The 20,887-nt window shown below is 43.5% G+C and overlaps 1 protein-coding gene across 9 annotated transcripts in view; it reads right to left on the bottom strand.

The window, feature by feature from the left end:
• The window catches only part of gria4a (glutamate receptor, ionotropic, AMPA 4a), a 158,697-nt gene that overhangs the window by 70,291 nt on the left and 67,519 nt on the right, over positions 1-20,887 (bottom strand). For 8 of the 9 annotated variants that reach the window (XM_029715795.1, XM_029715800.1, XM_029715796.1 and 5 more), the window contains 6 exons: positions 18,281-18,448; positions 18,105-18,209; positions 17,899-18,009; positions 8,999-9,205; positions 5,728-5,943; positions 5,465-5,625 (listed from right to left, as the gene is read on the bottom strand). In XM_029715795.1, coding sequence (XP_029571655.1) covers positions 5,465-5,625; positions 5,728-5,943; positions 8,999-9,205; positions 17,899-18,009; positions 18,105-18,209; positions 18,281-18,448 — 968 coding nt within the window. Of the gene's footprint in view, positions 1-5,464; positions 5,626-5,727; positions 5,944-8,998; positions 9,206-16,325; positions 16,824-17,898; positions 18,010-18,104; positions 18,210-18,280; positions 18,449-20,887 lie in introns of those variants that run through there. The other variant, XM_029715803.1, reaches the window with a different exon arrangement.

Here is a 20,887-nt window from a genome sequence, read left to right on the forward strand (position 1 = left end):
CAAATGCAGTGTATGATATACCATTTGGTAGCTCTGTGTCTCTGCTTTTATCCAATGTAAAAAAATATAATAATTCAAATTTTGCTACATAAGACCGAATCAAGGTGGTCGGTCACATTTTGTTACGTTACAGCCTTATTCCAAAATAGATTAAATAAATGTTTTTCCTCATCAATCTAAACAGGTTTTCAGACATTTCTTCAAATTTATTAAATCTAAAAAACAGAAATACCTTATTTACACAAGTATTCAGATCCTTTGGTATGAGACTCAAAATCGAGCTCAGGTGTATCCTGTTTCCATTCATCATCCTTGAGATGTTTCTACAACTTGATTGGAGCCCACCTGTGGTAAATTCAATTGATTGGACATGATTTGGAAAGGCAAACACCTGTCTGTATAAGGTCCTACAGTTGACAGTGCATGTCAGTGCAAAAACAAAGCCATGAGTTGGAAGGAATTGTCCTTAGAGCTCCAAGACAGGATTGTGTCGAGGCACAGATCTGGGGAAGGGTACCAAAACATTTCTGCAGCATTGAAGGTCCCCAAGAACATAATGGCCTCCATCATTCTTAAATGGAAGAAGTTTGGAACGACCAAGACTCTTCCAGAGCTGGCTGCCTGGCCAAACTGAGCAATCAGGGGAGAAGGACCTTGGTCAGGCAGGTGACCAAGAACACAACGGTCACTGACAGAGCTCCAGAGTTCATCTGTGGAGATGGGAAAACCTTCCAGAAGGACAACCATCTCTGCAGCACTCCACCAATCAGGCCTTTATTGTAGAGTGGCCAGACGGAAGCCACTCCTCAGTAAAAGGCACATGACAGCCACTTGGTGTTTTCCAAAACACTTGTTTTCCAAAACACTAAAGGACTCTCAGACCATGTGAAACAAGATGCTCTGGTCTTCCAAAAGGATAACAACCCTAAGCACACTGTCAAGACAATGCAGGAGTGGCTTCAGGACAAGTCTCGGAATGTCCCGGACTGCTGCAGAAATGTTTTGGTACCCTTCCCCAGATCTGTGCCTCGACACAATCCTGTCTTGGAGCTCTAAGGACAATTCCTTCCACCTTATGGCTGAATCCAATTGAACATCTCTGGAGAGACCTGAAAATAGCTGTGCAGCGACACTCCCCATCCAAGCTGACAGAGCTTGAGGATTTGCAGAGAAGAATGGGAGAAACTCCCCAAATACAGGTGTGTCAAGCTTGTAGCGCCATACCCAAGAAGACTCGAGGCTGTAATCGCTGCTAAAGTTGCTTCAACAAAGTACTGAGTAAAGGGTCTGAATACTTATGTAAATGTAATATTTAACTTACATTTTTTAATACATTTGAACAAATGTCTGAACCTGTTTTTGCTTTGTCATTATGGGTAGTACATGTAAATTGTTGAGGGAATTATTATTATTTTTTAATCAATTTTAGAATAAGGCTGTAACGTAACAACATGTGGAAAAAGTCAAGGGGACTGAATACTTTACGAATGCGGAGTATATTTTCAAAACTTATACTGCCTCCAGCTAATTGCAAAGTGGTGTGTGACGCTCTGAAGTGTGCCTAGTTACCTATGCACTTGAATGGGAAGTGCACTTCAATTACCAGTTGAGAAATAAAAATAGTAGCTATTTTTAATCATGACCACATTTTTTTTTTTTTTTTTTTTTTTTTTACATGCGATTGCCTTTAGAATTGTTGCACAATGATTGTGCTAATTAATGTATGTTTCACTCCAACAGCAACACAAAGCTGTCTAAGTTATGTCAGCAGCTCTCGCGCTACATCTGCTGGTATTTACAGTATATCAATGAATAGGCTAAAATGCATTATTTTGCAATGGGATTTTTATTTTATCCCAGACAATTTCATTGAGCGGCTTCATTTTTTTTTGTGGCCAAAAGCTGGCTATCACTGGCTAACGGAAACCATAGTTTGTGTGTGTGTGTGTGAGAGAGAGCGAGAGAGAGAGGAAGAATGTGTGTAAAGGTGTATGTGTGTGGGTGAGGGATTAAGAAAGCAGTATACACACGTACACACACACGCACGCACACGCCACATATTATAAAGAAGAAAAACGATGTCAACTTTAGAAAATGTATTAAGTAGATTAGCCATGTAGTAATTGTGATGCAATGTGTCTGCTAGAGGAAACAACAATGACCCCTGTAAGGAATGAACTGCAAGATAGAGAGAGAGAGGGCAGGAGAGAGAAAGAAATAAAGAGAGTGGGTGAGAGAGAGACATGGAGACAGGGAGGAAAAGAGAGAGAGAGAGAGAGAGAGAGGGAGGGAGAGAGAGAGAGAGTGTAAAGGTCTAAGTATAGGACTGTGTGTGAGAGAGAGATGCTCCTTCTCAGACTGCAGTGATCACTGCAGCAGGGAAACAGAGACTGACACTGAATACAAATGATCCTATAGACATTCAATACACTCACAACACAGTATACCAATATACTTAGAAACCCCAAATCACAACACACACACAATCACAAGCACTCATACTCGATCCAGAAATGGAACCACCTAGCTACAGACCGTATTGATCCAGATATTGAATCACCTAGCTACAGACTGTATTGATCCAGAAATGGGACCGCCTAGCTACAGACTGTATTGATCCAGAAATGGGACCGCCTAGCAACATACTGTATTGATCCAGAAATGGACCGCCTAGCTACAGACTGTATTGATCCAGAAATGGGACCGCCTAGCTACTGACTGTATTGATCCAGAAATGGGACCGCCTAGCAACAGACTGTATTGATCCAGAAATGGGACCGCCTAGCTACAGACTGTATTGATCCAGAAATGGGACCGCCTAGCTACAGACTGTATTGATCCAGAAATGGGACCGCCTAGCAACAGACTGTATTGATCCAGAAATGGGACCACCTAGCAACATACTGTATTGATCCAGATATTGAATCACCTAGCTACAGACTGTATTGATCCAGAAATGGGACCGCCTAGCTACAGACTGTATTGATCCAGAAATGGGACCACCTAGCAACATACTGTATTGATCCAGAAATGGGACCGCCTAGCTACAGACTGTATTGATCCAGAAATGGGACCACCTAGCAACATACTGTATTGATCCAGAAATGGGACCACCTAGCTACAGACTGTATTGATCCAGAAATGGGACCGCCTAGCAACATACTGTATTGATCCAGAAATGGGACCGCCTAGCAACATACTGTATTGATCCAGAAATGGGACCACCTAGCAACATACTGTATTGATCCAGAAATGGGACCGCCTAGCCACAGACTGTATTGATCCAGAAATGGGACCGCCTAGCAACATACTGTATTGATCCAGAAATGGGACCTCATAGCTACAGACTGTATTGATCCAGAAATGGGACTGCCTAGCAACATACTGTATTGATCCAGAAATGGGACCACCTAGCTACAGACTGTATTGATCCAGAAATGGGACCACCTAGCAACATACTGTATTGATCCAGAAATGGGACCGCCTAGCAACATACTGTATTGATCCAGAAATGGGACCACCTAGCTACAGACTGTATTGATCCAGAAATGGGACCACCTATCTGTATTTTAGAGAATAGGCTTCATATAGAGGTGGACTGGTAGTGACATTATGAGGTGATTTAAATTGCTAACATTGGCTATAGAATATCATTGGCTATAGAATAACATTGGCTATAGAATATCATTGGCTATAGAATAACGGTGGCTATAGAATAACGCTGGCTATAGAATAACATTGGCTATAGAATAAGTATGAGATTAGCATATAATTGTGGGACGGTTATTACTCCCATTCACACATGGGGACAGGGGGACAAGCAGGTGTGTGTATGATTATGTGTGTGTATGAATGTGTGTGTGTGTCTGCCATTACCAGGGCTGAGGCTGGAATTGGACTGTCACTCAAACTCATGGAGATTAGTGGGAGATGACAGGTGATTTCAAGTGAGAGGGAGGAGAAAAACAGAGTGAAGAGGAGGAGAGGGAGGGAGAGAGGTGGAGAGAGAGAAAGAGGAGTGAGAGAGAGGTGGAGAGAAACATAGAGGGAGGGAGAGAGAGAGGTGGAGAGAAAGAGAGAGAGGGGAGGAGTGGGAGGAGAGTCAGATAGAGGGCTGGGAGACAGGTAAAATTCAGAAGACAAATCACCCGGTCCTCATTCAATGTTTTCTTCCCTCAGGTAATGGAACATTGACTTGTACCACAAACACACATACAAGCACAAACGTGCACGTACGCATACACACAAACAAAGTTACTTTCTCAAAAAAAGCAAGTGCCACTCATTGAGAGCTTGGAGATTATTCAAATGTTACAGTATAAAGGCAATGCAGTGTGTGTGTGTGTGTGTGTGTGTGTGTGTGTGTGTGTGTGTGTGTGTGTGTGTGTGTGTGTGTGTGTGTCCTAACGTACAGAACACAGGCAGCTGATCATGTAAGGCTGATGTAAAGCTACTTAATATGTCCATTAGCCTCAGAAAACCCGAATAAGCCCAGGTACCGGATTCCTGAGTGTGAGTGAGTAAAACAGTGTTGACCTGTGTGTGTGTGTGTGTGTGTGTGTGTGTGTGTGTGTGTGTGTGTGTGTGTGTTTGTGTGTGTGTGTGTGTGTCAGAGTGTCTGTGAGAGAAAGAGAATGTGATAAAGTGAATCGGCCCATTAGTCTGTCGAAAAAGTACCTTCCACGTCCTAAAATACTCTGGTTAAGTGCTAGATACTGTACCTGCTGAAGGTTTGTATGTGTGTGTGTGTGTGTGTGTATCTCCTGGCACCAGGGCACTTAAAAGTAGTTTAAGTGCTATCTAACGTTACATTTCAATCAAAAACAAAACAGTGAGTTGAAATCAGACTCGCGCGCACACAGATATACACACACACTGTTCTACTGAACAGCACAAACCGCTGACTGCCTCCTGCACCACAACTCCCATAGTGCACCGAGAAGTGTCCACTCGAAGCATCTCTCTCTCTCTCATCAGATGTTCTCCCTAAAGGTATGTGGATGGTGGACATTAATATTTCACTAAACTGCATTCTGAGGTTATCAATAATAAAATGCTATATTCTTATAAATATTCTAAAAATAAAGCCTGACTTTTTCCCCCGTTGAAGCATTAAAGTTTAATATGCAGCAAACCACCAGTCTCCCACACAAAATGTAGCTATGTGAAGGCTGACCAAGGGGTCGTACTTAGTGTGCGGTTGTGTGTGTGTGTGTTTCTTTGACACATCTTTAGCTCCCCTCTCACACTGGACACCAGTGTATGTCACAATAGTGCAATAGAGAGAGGCTGTCTGACACTGAGTCAACTGGTCTGAATCACAACACTCAGTATGACCAACAGCTTCTGACACAGGACAAAAGCACTTTGACAGAGACAGATGGGTTGGCAGACACACACAGACAAGCACATGTACGCACACACATGCACCCATACACAAACACGCACACATGTACACACTTACCGTGGTGAGATGTCGCAGCCCTGCTGCATGAAGGCCCCCAGTGAGAACCAGAGTGAATTGAAGATGCCAAACTCATTGGGTGGCTGGTCAGTGGGGCCTGGCTCTGTAGAGCCTTCCTCTGGCTCCTCTGCATGCCACTCATATGGACTGAAACGACTCACCTGGGGACAGAGGAAAGGGGCTAGTTACAAGGTGTCCAGGCTTTTATTCTAGCCCAGCTCTACACAGCTGATTCAACTGATTGTGGTCACACACACACTCACCAGAAACAGCACCACACTGACTCCTATGTAAGCGAAGACAATGCACATCCAGATCTCGTAGGCCAGAGGGTCCAGGAAGGAGAACACTCCAGGTTTAGACTTCTGGGGCTTCTTGATCATGATGGAGATCCCCAAGGACATGAAGGGCTTAGAGAAGTCTATCACCTCCTCACGGACCAGGGTTATAGTCAGAGGGGCGACCGCTATCTCTGCTTTCTACCGGACGGGGGGAAGGGTGAGGGGGATGGGGGGGGGGTTAGGGAGAAGGAGAGTCAGGGATGGGGGATGGGGGTGAGAGGGAGAGAGGGGAAGGGATGGTGGAGGAGGTGAGAGAGGGGGAGAGAGAGGGAGGGAGAGCGGGGGGGCAGACACAGGAAACCAGAATACAAATCAACCATCAAGGTTTCTCTTCCAATCCACCACATACACCAGGGAGAGAACATCCTTATTTTAGTGCTGAAAACAATTCACCTTGGATTCATATAATCAACAATACAGTACCTACTACATGCATTTTCCCTACAAGGGAAGAAAGAGTATGAGTGAATTAAGAGATAGACAAAGGGAGCAATAGAGAGCTGAAGAGAGAGAAACAGAGTGTGTGAGACAGACTGAGCGAGAGAGATGGAAAGAGAGATAGAGAAAGAGAGAGAAAGCGAGAGAGAGAGAGAAAGTTAGAGAGCGAGAGAGGGAGGGAGAAAGTAAGAAAGCGAGAGAGAGGGAGAAAGGATGAGGGACAGATAAATACATTATCTCCCCTCAGCTAGAACAGATCAATGATTGGACACAACTGGGAATGTTTAGAATTATTCAAAGCGAATGAATTCTGGGATTGGTAATGACTCATTCTGTAAAATATGCTTACGGAGCGAGAACACACATTCATGTACAGTCGCTGGAGTAAGAACACACACACACACACACACACACACACACACACACACACACACACACACACACACACACACACACACACACCACTGATATAGTCAGAGAGAAGCCTGACTTTCGAAAATGTACAAAGTAGATTAGTCATCGACTGATTACAGTCACTACTCCAATGTGTCTGCTGGCAGGCAGCTGGAGGAAATATGACTGAATCCTGGAAGAAATGAAGCACAGTGGACGAGAGAGAAAATCAAGCAGCAGACTAGAGCTAATATTTAGATAAGGGTCAGACAAAGCCGGGACGGGGGCTAGGGGTTAGATGTTTCCAAAGTGAAAGCCAGCAAGGGTACAGTAGGCACAATACTTTAAAGTTTCAAGTTTTAATGTCACATGCACAACTACAGTGAAATGCCTTTCTTGCAGCTCTAAACCCCACAATGCAGTAATCAATAATAATGCGATTCAAAAATAAAAATAGGAAATTACAACACGATAAAGTAAGTAATATAAACAGAACAAAGATTTTTCTGAGTTACAGTTCGTACAAGGAAATCAGTCAACTGAAATAAATGCAATAGGCCCTAATCTATGGATTTCACATGACTGGGAAGAAAGATGTGCATCTGTTGGTCACAGATACAAAAAGAAAGAAGTGGATCCTTAAAAAGAAATAAGTGGATCAGAAAACCAGTCAGTATCTGGTGTGACAACTATTTGCCTCATGCAGCACGACGTCTCTCCTTTGCATAGAGTGGATCAGGCTGTTGATTGTGACCTGTGGAATAAATGTCCCACTGCTCTTCAATGCCTGTGTGAAGTTTCTGGATATTGTCGGGAACTGGAACAGGCTGTCGTACACATTCTGCCCGGAGCATGCCAAACATGCTCAATGGGTGATTATGGTGATTATGCAGGCCATGGAAGAACTTTGATAACTTTGATATTTTCAGCTTCCAGGAATTGTGTACAGATCCTTGCGACATGGGGCCATGCTTTATCATACTGAACCTTAAGGTGATGGCGGTGGATGAATGGCACGACAATGGGCCTCAGGATCTCTTCACGGTATCTCTGTGCATTCAAATTACCATCAATAAAATGCAATTGTGTTCGTTGTCCGTAGCTTATGTCTGTCCATACCATAACCCCACCACCACCATGGGGCACTCTGTTCACAACGTTGACATCAGTAAACCGCTCGGCCACATGATACCATACGTCTTCCATCTGCCCGGTACAGTTGAAACCGGGATTCATCCATGAAAAGCACACTTCTCCAGCGTGCCACTGGCCATTGAAGGTGACCACACCCTGGGGAAGACGAATATGCAGATGAGCTTCCCTGAGATGCTTTCTGACATTTTGTGAAGACATTCTTCAGTAGTGCAAATCCAGATGTGGAGGTCCTGGGCTGGCGTGGTTACATGTGGTCTGCGGTTGTGAGCCCGGTTAGACATACTGACAAATTCTCTAAAACGACGTTGGAGGGAGCTTATGGTAGATACATTAACATTCATTTCTGCACATTTTACAGGGGCCTTTTATTGTCCCCAGCACAAGGTGTGTAATGATCATGCTGTGTAATCAGCTTCTTTGATATGCCACATCTGTCAGGTGGATTGATTATCTTCGCAAAGTAGAAATGCTCTCTAACAGGGATGTAAACAAATTTGTGCACAACATTTAAGAGAAATACGCTTTTTGTGTGTGTGAAACATTTCTGGGATTTTTATTTCAGCTAATGAAACATGGGACCAACGCTTTACATGTTGCGTTTATATTTTTGTTCCGTATATATACACAGGGTCAGTTCCAGTTCCATATTTTCAATGCACCGGGATATTGGATAGATAGTTTACCACCCTTGGGTTAGATAACTATGTTAAAGAATAACTAGTCTGAGAGGTCATAATCCCAGTTTGTGTTATTAAGGACAGTGTTTTTTTTATCCTGGTCCTGGGCACCCAGGGTGCAGATTTTAGATTTGGGCCTAGCATTACACACCTGATTCCACTAATGAAAGGTTTGATGATGAATTGATTAGTGGAATCAGGTCTGTAGTGATTGGGTAAAAACGAAATGTATCCCTTTGGGTCCCCAGAACTAGGATTAAGAAACACTGCTTTAGGCACATCTCCTGGATAATAGGGGTGCTGAGGGTGCTGCAGCCCCTGATGAATTGAAATGTAAAAAAATAAAAATGGGCTGAAATGTCTTGTCTGTCTAATTAAAAAGTACCTTGACAGTATCTAACAATATAGATTAACTTTGTTTAGTAGGATCTAACTATCCTCAGTATAACTACATCAAACTCCAAATATGCAAGGAATTAAAAGTAACAATTTCCAAACATCACTCCTTCCCTTCCTCCCTCCATCCTTACCCCATAGACCAGTTCTCCCACCATGCCATTCCAGATCTTGGTCTCGGGGTCTCTGGCTCCATACTTGCCGTCAGGGACGATGGCGATCTTGTACTTGATGCCGATGTGTTTGGCGATCTCTGAGGCCAAGTCCACGCAGTAGCCCTCGAACTGGTCATTCCCCTCAAACATCTCCCAGTTCTTCTTCAGCATCACATAAGGACCCTCCTACACCCACAAACACACCAATCAGAGACAGAGAGGGGGGCGCGGGGAGGTCAAACTGACCAATCAACTCACATTGACCACTGACCAACAAATCAGGGACTTCTTCTGGAGTTACACGTTGACGTCGTACCAGTTAGACGTTGACGTCGTATCAGTTAGACGTTGACGTCGTATCAGTTACACGTTGACGTCGTATCAGTTAGCCGTTGACGTCGTATCAGTTACACGTTGACGTCGTATCAGTTAGACGTTGACGTCGTATCAGTTACACGTTGACGTCGTATCAGTTAGACGTTGACGTCGTATCAGTTACACGTTGACGTCGTATCAGTTACACGTTGACGTCGTATCAGTTACACGTTGACGTCGTATCAGTTACACGTTGACGTCGTATCAGTTACACGTTGACGTCGTATCAGTTACACGTTGACGTCGTATCAGTTACACGTTGACGTCGTATCAGTTACACGTTGACGTCGTATCAGTTACACGTTGACGTCGTACCAGTTACACGTTGACGTCGTACCAGTTACACGTTGACGTCGTACCAGTTACACGTTGACGTCGTATCAGTTACACGTTGACGTCGTATCAGTTACACGTTGACGTCGTATCAGTTACACGTTGACGTCGTATCAGTTACACGTTGACGTCGTATCAGTTACACGTTGACGTCGTATCAGTTACACGTTGACGTCGTATCAGTTACACGTTGACGTCGTATCAGTTACACGTTGACGTCGTATCAGTTACACGTTGACGTCGTATCAGTTACACGTTGACGTCGTATCAGTTACACGTTGACGTCGTATCAGTTACACGTTGACGTCGTATCAGTTACACGTTGACGTCGTATCAGTTACACGTTGACGTCGTACCAGTTACACGTTGACGTCGTATCAGTTACACGTTGACGTCGTATCAGTTAGACGTTGACGTCGTATCAGTTAGACGTTGACGTCGTATCAGTTACACGTTGACGTCGTATCAGTTACACGTTGACGTCGTATCAGTTACACGTTGACGTCGTATCAGTTACACGTTGACGTCGTATCAGTTACACGTTGACGTCGTATCAGTTACACGTTGACGTCGTATCAGTTACACGTTGACGTTGATCAGTTAATGTACATACCATTAGTCTAGAATGATATTACAATAGTAGTATCTGTCACATACCATTAGTCTAGAATGATATCAAAAAAGTACCAACTCTTAAGGCATACTGGGCTATGTCCTAACTTGAGGTTTGTATACTGTAACTCAATGTAAATGGGAGAGTTGTGTGAATATCAGATTTACTCACATGGATCTCAAACCTTATAGGAATATACTTGCATTAATCAAATATCTAAACATCAATAGAATTTCAATTATCTTAAAGCAGAATCTTGTCACATTTGTACATGTTGTCCAAGCATCAAAGCACGTCTTTTTCTAAACCTCGTTATCATACACACATCAGCAGCCCCCTGAGATCTCTCTCTCTCTCCAATAACTCAACATGAATCACTCTTAACGAAGTCACGAACACAATCAGAGATTCTCCCAAACATAGCAGTGATGCTCCAACCGTCAGACTTACAGTTGAAGTCGGAAGTTTACATACACTTAGGTTGGAGTCATTAAAACTCGTTTTTCAACCACTCCACTAATTTCTTGTTAACAAACTATAGTTTTGGCAAGTCGGTTAGGACATCTACTTTGTGCATGACACAAGTCATTTTTCCAACAATTGTTTACAGACAGATTATTTCACTTATAATTCACTGTATCACAATTCCAGTGGGTCAGAAGTTTACATACACTAAGTTGACTGTGCCTTTAAACAGCTCGGAAAATTCCAGATAATTATGTCATGGCATTAGAAGCTTCTGATAGGCTAATTGACATCATTTGAGTCAATTGGAGGTGTACCTGTGGATGTATTTCAAGGCCTACCTTCAAACTCAATGCCTCTTTCCTTGACATCATGGGGAAATCTAAAGAAATCAGCCAAGACCTCAGAAAAAAAAATTGTAGACCTCCACAAGTCTGGTTCATCCTTGGGAGCAATTTCCAAATGCTTGAAGGTACCACCTTCATCTGTACAAACAATAGTACACAAGTATAAACACCATGGGACCACACAGCTGTCATACCGCTCAGGAAGGAGACGCGTTCTGTCTCCTAGAGATTAATGTACTTTGGTGTGAAAAGTGCAAATCAATCCCAGAACAACAGCAAAGGACCTTGTGAAGATGCTGGAGGAAACAGGTTCAAAAGTATTTATATCCACAGTAAAACGAGTCCTATAACGAAATAACCTGAAAGGCCGCTCAGCAAAGAAGAAGCCACTGCTCCAAAACCGCCATAAAAAAAGCCAGACGATGTTTTGCAACTGCACATGGGGACAAAGATCATACTTTTTGGAGAAATGTCCTCTGGTCTGATGAAACAAAAATAGAACTGTTTGGCCATAATGACCATCGTTATGTTTGGAGGAAAAAAGGGAGAGGCTTGCAAGCCGAAGAACACCATCCCAACTGTGAAGCACAGGGGTGGCAGCTTCATGTTCTCAGGGTGCTTTGCTGCAGGAGGGACTGGTGCACTTCACAAAATAGATGGCATTATGAGAAGGAACATTTTGTGGATATATTGAAGCAACATCTCAAGACATCAGTCAGGAAGTTAAAGCTTGGTCGCAAATGGGTCTTCCAAATGGACAATGACTCCAAGCATACTTCCAAAGTTGTGTCAAAATGGCTTAAGAACAACAAAGTCAAGGTTTTGGAGTGGCCATCACAAAGCCCTGACCTCAATCCTATAGAGAATTTGTGAGCAGAACTGAAGAAGTGTGTGCGAGCAAAGAGGCCAACAAACCTGACTCAGTTACACCAGCTCTGTCAGGAGGGATGGGCCAAATTTCACCCAATTTATTGTGGGAAGCTTGTGGAAGGCAACCTGAAACGTTTGACCCAAGTTGAACAATTTAAAGGCAATGCTACCAAATACTAATTGAGTATATGTAAACTTCTGACCCACTGGGAATGTGATGAAAGAAATAAAAGCTGAAATAAATCATTCTCTCTACTATTATTCTGACATTTCACATTCTTAAAATAACGTAGTGATCCTAACTGACCTAAGACAGGGAATTTTTACTTGGATTAAATGTCAGGAATTGTGAAAAACTGAGTTTAAATATATTTGGCTAAGGTGTACGTAAACTTCCGACTTCAACGGTCTTAACGGCATAGACAACACCAAAATCATATCTCATCAACAATCTAAACCCGAGATGAGTTCATATTCCATGCCATCTGTTGTGAACATGTTATTCCATTTTATTAGATGGTACAAAATTGCCGATCTTAAAATTGAATCCTGATGTGCTGTACTGTGTATGAGGATCTAGAGAACAGATGGTGTACTGTACTGTGTATGGGGATCTAGAGAACAGATGGTGTACTGTACTGTGTATGAGGATCTAGAGAACAGATGGTGTACTGTACTGTGTATGAGTTATCTAGAGAACAGATGGTGTACTGTACTGTGTATGGGGATCTAGAGAACAGATGGTGTACTGTACTGTGTATGAGGATCTAGAGAACAGATGCTGTACTGTACTGTGTATGGGGATCTAGAGAACAGATGGTGTACTGTACTGTGTATGGGGATCTAGAGAACAGATGGTGTACTGTACTGTGTATGAGGATCTAGAGAACAGATGCTGTACTGTACTGTGTATGGGGATCTAGAGAACAGATGGTGTACTGTACTGTGTATGGGGATCTAGAGAACAGATGGTGTGCTGTACTGTGTATGAGGATCTAGAGAACAGATGGTGTACTGTACTGTGTATGAGGATCTAGAGAACAGATGGTGTAGATAGAACATGGGCTCAGCTTGATTTTGGTCTACTTATGACTTTGGATAAGTCTCTTCTTAACCCTGCCTCACTTTTCTGAAAATATTAGCATATTAAAAGGGCAACAGTTTGACATCAGAATAGGTGACTTTGTAGAGTGTTTAGCAGTGATAGTATACACACACACAAACACACAAACCGCTTGGGGTTTTGCCGACATTGGATTATTTCATGTTTAAACCCCTTATAGTTTTGTTATCAGTTTGTCGCAGACTCTTTTGTCACAGAGTGTTTGTGTGTGTGTTATTGCGGTGTGTTTAGCCTCGGTGCAGGTGCATGGAGGGATATTGGGTGTGTGTTTGAAAAAGTGAAGTTTTTCTCTGATGCTGAACACCACGTCAGATGTCTTACATGAGGATGTGGGAAGAGGGAGAGAGGAAAGGAGGGAAGAATGACAAGGCTGAGTGAGTGTAGAGATGGCAAGAGAGAGGGTGGTTTTATGGGGAGAAGAGAGAGAGGAACGACAGGGCTGAGAGAGAGAGAGAGAGAGAGAGAGAGAGAGAAGAGAGAGAGAAGAGAGAGAGAAGAGAGAGAGAAGAGAGAGAAGAGAGAGAGAAGAGAGAGAGAGAGAAAAGAGAGAGAGAGAAAAGAGAATAGTAGCTTTCGTGGTGAAGGGTTCAGGTAGATAAGAAATGAAACAGTGGAACATCAGCAGAGACACCAGAAAGAGAGAGAGCTCCTTATCAGGGTTGGGGCCAATTCCATTTAAATTCAAGTCAATTCAGGAGGTACACTGAAATTCCAATTCCAATTTCAATAATTTTCAATTATAAAAATGTAGAATTGGAATTTGATTTACTTTATGAATTGACCAAAATGAAAAATGGAATTGACCTCAACCCTGATCTTAATTAAGCAGCCAGCCATTACAATATCCAGTACAACATAATACGTTTACCAGAGTTCCTGAAACTTCAACATCAGCGACAACAGACTTTAGCTGCAGATGCATCTACAGTACTTGCAAAAGTATTCATCCCCCTTGGCGTTTTTTAAATTTTGTTGCATTACAACCTGTAATTTAAAATGATTTTTCTTTGGATTTCATGTAATGGACATACACAAAATATTCCAACTTGGTGAAGTGAAATTGAAAAAAAGAATCAAAAGATTCTACAAAAATAAGAAATGGAAAAGTGGTGCGTGCACATGTTTTCACCCCCTTTAATATGAAGCCCCTAAATAAGATCTGGTGCAACCAATTACCTTCAGAAGTCACATAATTAGTTAAATAAAGTTCACCTGTGTGCATTCTAAGTGTCACATGATCTGTCACATGATCTCAGTATATATACACCTGTTCTGAAAGGCCCCAGAGTCTACAACACCACTAAGCAAGGGGCACTATCAAGCAAGCGGCACCATGAAGACCAAGGAGCTCTCCAAACAGGTCAGGGACAAAGTTGTGGAGAAGTACAGATCAGGGTTGGGTTATAAAAAAATATCAGAAGTTTTGAACATCCCAGAGAGCACCATTAAATCCACTATTAAAAAATGGAAAGAAAACAAACCTGCCAAGAGAGGGCCGCCCACCAAAACTCACGGGCCAGGCAAGGAGGGCATTAATCAGAAGCAACAAAGTGACCAAAGATGAGGAGCTGGAAAGCTCCACAGCGGAGATTGGAGTATCTGTCCATCGGACCACTTTAAGCCGTACACGCCACAGAGCTGGGCTTTATGGAAGAGTGGCCAGAAAAAAGACATTGCTTGAAGAAAAAAATAAGCAAGCACGTTTGGTGTTCGCCAAAAGGTATGTGGGAGACTCCTCAAACTAATGGAAGATGGTACTCTGGTCAGATGAGACTAGATTTGAGCTTTTGGCCATCAAGGAAAACACTGTCTGGCGCACACCCAACAATCCTCTCATCACTACGAGAACACCATCCCCACAGTGAAGCACGGTGGTGGCAGGATCATGCTGTGGGGATGTTTTTCATCGGCAGGGACTGGGAAACTGGTCAGAATTGAAGGATGACACTAAATACAGGGAAATTCTTGAGGGAAACCTGTTTCAGTCTTCCAGAGATTTGAGACTGGGACGGAGGTTCACCTTCCAGCAGGACAATGACCCTACCACTCTCAAGTGGTTTAAGGGGAAACTTTTAAATGTCTTGGAATGGCCTTTTCAAAACCCAGACCTCAATCCAATTGAGAATCTGTGGTATGACTTAAAGATTGTTGTACACCAGCGGAACCCATCCAACTTGAAGGAGCTGGAGCAGTTTTGCCTTGAAGAATGGGCAAAAATCCCAGTGGTTAGATGTGACAAGCTTATAGAGACATACCCCAAGAGATTTGCAGCTGTATTGCTGCAAAAAGTGGCTATACAAAGTATTGACTTTGGGGGGTTGAATAGTTATGCATGCTCAAGTTTTCAGTTTTTTTTGTCTTATTTCTTGTTTATTTTACAATCCAAAATATTTTGCATCTTCAAAGTGGTAGGCATGTTGTGTAAATCAAACGATACAAACCCCTAAAAAAATGTTTAATTCCAGGTTGTCAGGCAACAAAATAGGAAAAATGCCAAGGGGGTGAATACTTTCGCAAGCCACTGTAGAATAGAACAATGTAAATGATGGGAGACCATGAAGTAACAGCAGCCTCTCGCTGTGTCAATGCACAGTCCCTGATGCAGTCTTCAGAGAACACCATAGAAACAGAATGACTAGAGCTGCTATCTGCAGGGGGCGTGATGACATGTGATGACTCTCAGCAGTGGGGTGGGCTAACAGGCACGTCATCATGGTGATGGAATATTAAATACAGCCATCACTGACAACACGCTGCATCTAGCACGCACACACACACACACACACACACACACACACACACACACACACACACACACACACACACACACACACACACACACACACACACACACACACAATCACACACACTCACAGTAGCATTCACACAATCACACACTTACGCACACACTCACAGTAGCATTTGCAGACAAGTGTGTGCATGATTGTGTGTGATTGTGTTGTTCTTTACAATTGAGGGTGTGTCTATGCATGCACACAATTTGAGATTGTGTTTTTGTGACTGTCAGGGTGTGTTTGTTTGAGACTGTGATTATGTCAGTGTGTTGGGGGTGTGTTTGTGTATGCATCTGTGAGACAGTACACAGTGTGTGAATGTGTGTGTGTGACAGTATAGATGCACTCTGTGTTGGTGTGTTTCTTTACGACTGGCCCCTGTCTGATCTGTGTGTGTTTCTGTACGACTGGCCCCTGTCTGATCCGTGTGTGTTTCTGTACGACTGGCCCCTGTCTGATCTGTGTGTGTTTCTGTACGACTGGCCCCTGTCTGATCTGTGTGTGTCTTTTTCTCAGCATTATGGGACACAATTCCTTTCTAATTCCCTGAACATCCAAAAAGATAATCCCAAAAATATTCCAACTTTTTTTAGTCTACAGTTCCCCCACTTCACAGAGGAGGAAAAGTCAAGTCATGACAAAGCAGAATTACAGACAGATGGATAGATAGATAGATAGATAGATAGATAGATAGGTATCTTCATCTGTGTGATTCCTCTTCTCTCAATGTCGCTGCAATATAATTACAGAGCGATAGAGAGCTAGAGTCTCAGTGGCTCTGTCTGTCAGTGTGAGTCCTTCTGTGAGTCCATCTCCCGTCTGTCTGTGTGTCTGTCTGTACTGTAAGTCTTCAGTGTCGTAGCAGAGGCTTCCTCGTCAGTGGCTGTAAAGAGGAGGAGGTGGCTGAGGTAACATTAGCCATGGCCATCTGACAGGGGCATAGATCATCCAGAGAGAGAAGGAGGGAGAGGGGGAGAGAAGGAGGGAGAGGGGGAGGGAAGGAGGGAGAGGGTGGGAGAGGGAGGGAGAGGGAGAGAGAGGGAGAGGGTGGGAGAGAGAGGGAGAGGGTAGGAGAGAGAGGGAGAGGGTGAGAGGGAGAGAGGGAGAGAGAGGGAGAGGGGAGGGAGGATAGAGAGGGGGAGGGAGGAAGGAAAAGAGAGGGAGAGGGGAGGGGGAGGGAGAGAGAAAAAGGAAGAGGGAGGGAAAGATAGAGGGGGAGGTAGGAAGAGAGAGGGAGAGGGGGAGGTAGGAAGAGAGAGGGAGAGGGGGAGGTAGGAAGAGAGCGGGAGAGGGGGAGGGAGGAAGAGAGAGGGAGAGGGGGAGGGAGGGAGGGAGGGAGGGAAAGAAAGAAAGAAAGAGGGAGAGGGAGGGAGGGAGGAAGAGAGAGAGGTAGAAGGGGAGAGAGAAAGAGGAAGAGAGTGATGTCCATAGAGAGAAGGGGGGACACACGATAAAAGATAAAATGACTAAAACTCCTCTCTCTTTCACACTTGACAGATGACGTCAACGAAAACCAAATCAATATAAAGACAACCTGCCAGTGACAAGTCTGATTCCTCTCTTACAGTCCCCTACTCTCTCCTCCCTCACTATGACCTGGTACTGCTACAATACCCTTAGGGACACTGATCTGTCATATACACTGGTGTCACTACCAGCTCTGACCACGAGAGGCCCTGTGGGCCCTCTGCTCTCTAATTCAATGTGGGTGCATCTCAACAGCACAACAAATCCTCCTCTCCGTCATCTGTACAGATTTGAGAAAACAGCGTAGTCGATTCCTACAGAACATTGACTTTCCACCTTTCAAGTTGCTTAATATCAGTACAGATGGACAGGAGTTGAGGACAGGAGTTGAGGACTTGCCAAAAAATTTTTAATTAGGAAGCCGTTTTAGACTGTTGGGATGCATCTTCTGTGTGATTGAGGAAAGGAGAGGAGGCAGAGGAGTACATTACCATGATAGTTGTCACGACGACTGTCCTGTTCTCAATGTTTGTGCTGTCATTGGACAACAGCACCTCATTCTGGACCAGAACCAGTTTGTCAATGTCGTTCCAGTAGCCAATCTGAGAGAGGAAAGGGAGAGGTGAAAACCAGACAAAACTGCATTTTCATAAAACCCAAATCATTTCCCCCGACATCCCTGTGTGTCTATTCCTACCCGTTGTGGTCCGTTGCTCTTCAGTTCAAACACGTCCATGGTGTAGTTGACTCTGCGGCCGTAGTGGTCAAACTGGATGTTACCTGTTAGACCCTGGATACGCACCTGGAGACAGGACAACAGAGAACACAGGTCAGGACAGAGAACAATAAGGAACACAAAGGACCAAAGAATACCTGTTTGAGTGTGCGTTCCATGTCTATGCCCTGGTTCCAGGGAGCAGCTGGGTTGGCCAGACAGTCTCCAGCATTTCCTCTACGGGAGATGTCTATCTTCTGACGACGCAGGTTCCTGAAGGCCTCGGCCATCACCAAAACCCCATCATACGTCAGAGACGAGGTGTACTGGAGAGAGAGGAGAGGGGAGAGGAGGGAAGGGGAAGAGGAGGAGGAGGAGGGAGAAAGAGTACATTAGATGATTTTACATCAACAGCGTAGAGCCTATAACAGACATGATGATGCCTGTTTTAGGAATCAAGAAATGCCTGTTTCATGCTGTGGGTTCCTCTCTTGACAAAACACTGGATTAGTAATGTACGAAATAAGTCCCATCTATGTGAATGAATGGATCCCCATGAGACCCATCTGCGGCAGTAAGATCATGATTTGAGAGATGAGGTTTTCAGAGGAGGCTTATCTGACTGACAGCTCTGTAACCGGTAAGACACATAGCACTATGGAGGTATTCACACACACAGCAGGGAGACCTCACATCAACACACACACGCACGCGCACACGCAAACGCACACACACACACACGCACATTCCTGCATAGGCCGTCACAGCCACAGCAGGAAACATTCACATCATGACAGAGACCAAACTGAGGAGGAGAAGAGAAGAGGAAGGATGAGGGGATGATAAACTCAGGGGACGCACTTCACATCAGGTCAGTGTCACTCTGACATGTCTTCCTTTTCTTTCTCACTCTGTGTGTTGGGGTGGTTATATACCATGCCGTTTTGATGATTTTCCCTTGATATTTTCTCTTCTCTCTTTCTTTGAGAACCGACATGCTTGTTCTTCTGTGACCCTGGAAGTCTTAATACTCTTTGACAGGTATTAATAAAACACAACCTGTCCTTAGTTCTAACATTCTAATTGATTGTGATTGATGATGATACATAAAGCTGCCCATTTAATTGTACAGAAAGGGCCTCGTCATTCACTAATGCAGTATGCATCTGTATCCCGCAGACCAAACAGTGAAGTGTTTGTTATTTTGGTCTTGAAAGGTGTCTCCAATAATGGTTTGATGTCAGCATATGACATTTGGTTTCATAGCATATTCCAGAAACAGAATTCTGAGAATGACAAACTCAAAATCTCACTACCCTTGTGGAGGCTCCCCAGAGGAGGAAGGGGAGGACCATTCTCTCCAGTGAACTTCAGAAAATGTTTAATTGCAAGACATTTAAAAAGTTATAATGTTTAGATAAAACTAAAATAAACATAATCACGTCACCAAATAACTGATTAAAACACTATTTTGCCAAGAAGGTCTACAGTAGCCTCAACAGCAGTCTGTAGGGTAGCCCCATGGTCTAGCTGGAGGACAGCTAGCTTCTGTCCTCCTCTGGATACATTGACTTCAATAAAAAAACCTCGGAGGCTCATGGGCCTCACCCCCTTCCATAGACTTACACAGTAATTATGACAACTTCCGTAAGACGTCCTCCAGGCTTGGCCTACCTAGTGTGATCTCAGGCCTACCCCAAAAATGCCCCAGAAATGATAAAATATGAATTGTGTTATATTTTATTACATTTTTAAAAGAACCGCATGTGAGAAGTATTTTCTATGGGTCATTTTATTATAATGTAACAAAGGCATAGTCCGCGACAATCAAGTTGGCTTCAGACTATTTGTTACATTTAAAAAAAAAAATCATACAGTGGTTTACCTTAACAACCTGGCAATGTCACGTGGCTAAACTTTGTAGCGCATAGGCTAGCAAGCTAGTTTACTGGAATTGACTCACCAGCAAGGTAATTTAGTAGTTCTAGCAATGGCAAACCAAATGTCGTTTTTCAGAAAAAGACGTCTGAGGCAAAGGAGTGTGTGCCAGAAAATAATTTGGATCCATCTACCGATAGCTTCCAGAATGAGACATTAACAGGTGGGGCCAGGATAGAAACAATCGCAACAGCCAATGCCACATTGAGCCAGGCATGCTTGCCTACCCCACCGTCTCCTCTCGTTCTTGATGCTGCGGGCGGGGGTGAACCTGCAGTAGGTCCACCGACAGCTTTGTTTGCCGTTGATGAACCAGCCTGTCAACCAAAGCTAGCAAAGTTCCCTTCAAGTATGATAAATGGCAAATCACGCTGCTTCTCTTCAAGGTGGTATGACCAGTTCGTGTGGATTGAGTATAGTAAAGCAAAAGATACAATTTATTGTACGTTTTGTAGGCACTTTTCTGGGGCAAATGTCGAATTCAGATTTATAGGAGATGGATTTAAAAACTGGAAACTCACAAGAAATGCTTGCTGCAAACACAGGAATAGCAAGTTACATTCTAGTGTCCTTGCAAAATGTGAATCCTACAAGGCGACCTATGGGCCTAGAAGTCGTGGGACTGTGTTGAACCAAATACATGGTGATGCAAACATGGATTTTATAGAAAGAAACCGTGCACATATTAAAGTGGTCATAGATATTGTTCTAATGTGTGCAAAGCAGGATATTCCACTCAGAGGGCATAGAGAAACCGAAGAGGCAATCAACAAAGGTAACTTTTTCGAAATCTTCAATTTTATGTCAAATTATGACTCAGAAATACA

This window comes from Salmo trutta, chromosome 26, assembly GCF_901001165.1.
Source record: "Salmo trutta chromosome 26, fSalTru1.1, whole genome shotgun sequence".
Taxonomy (NCBI): Eukaryota; Metazoa; Chordata; class Actinopteri; order Salmoniformes; family Salmonidae; genus Salmo; species Salmo trutta.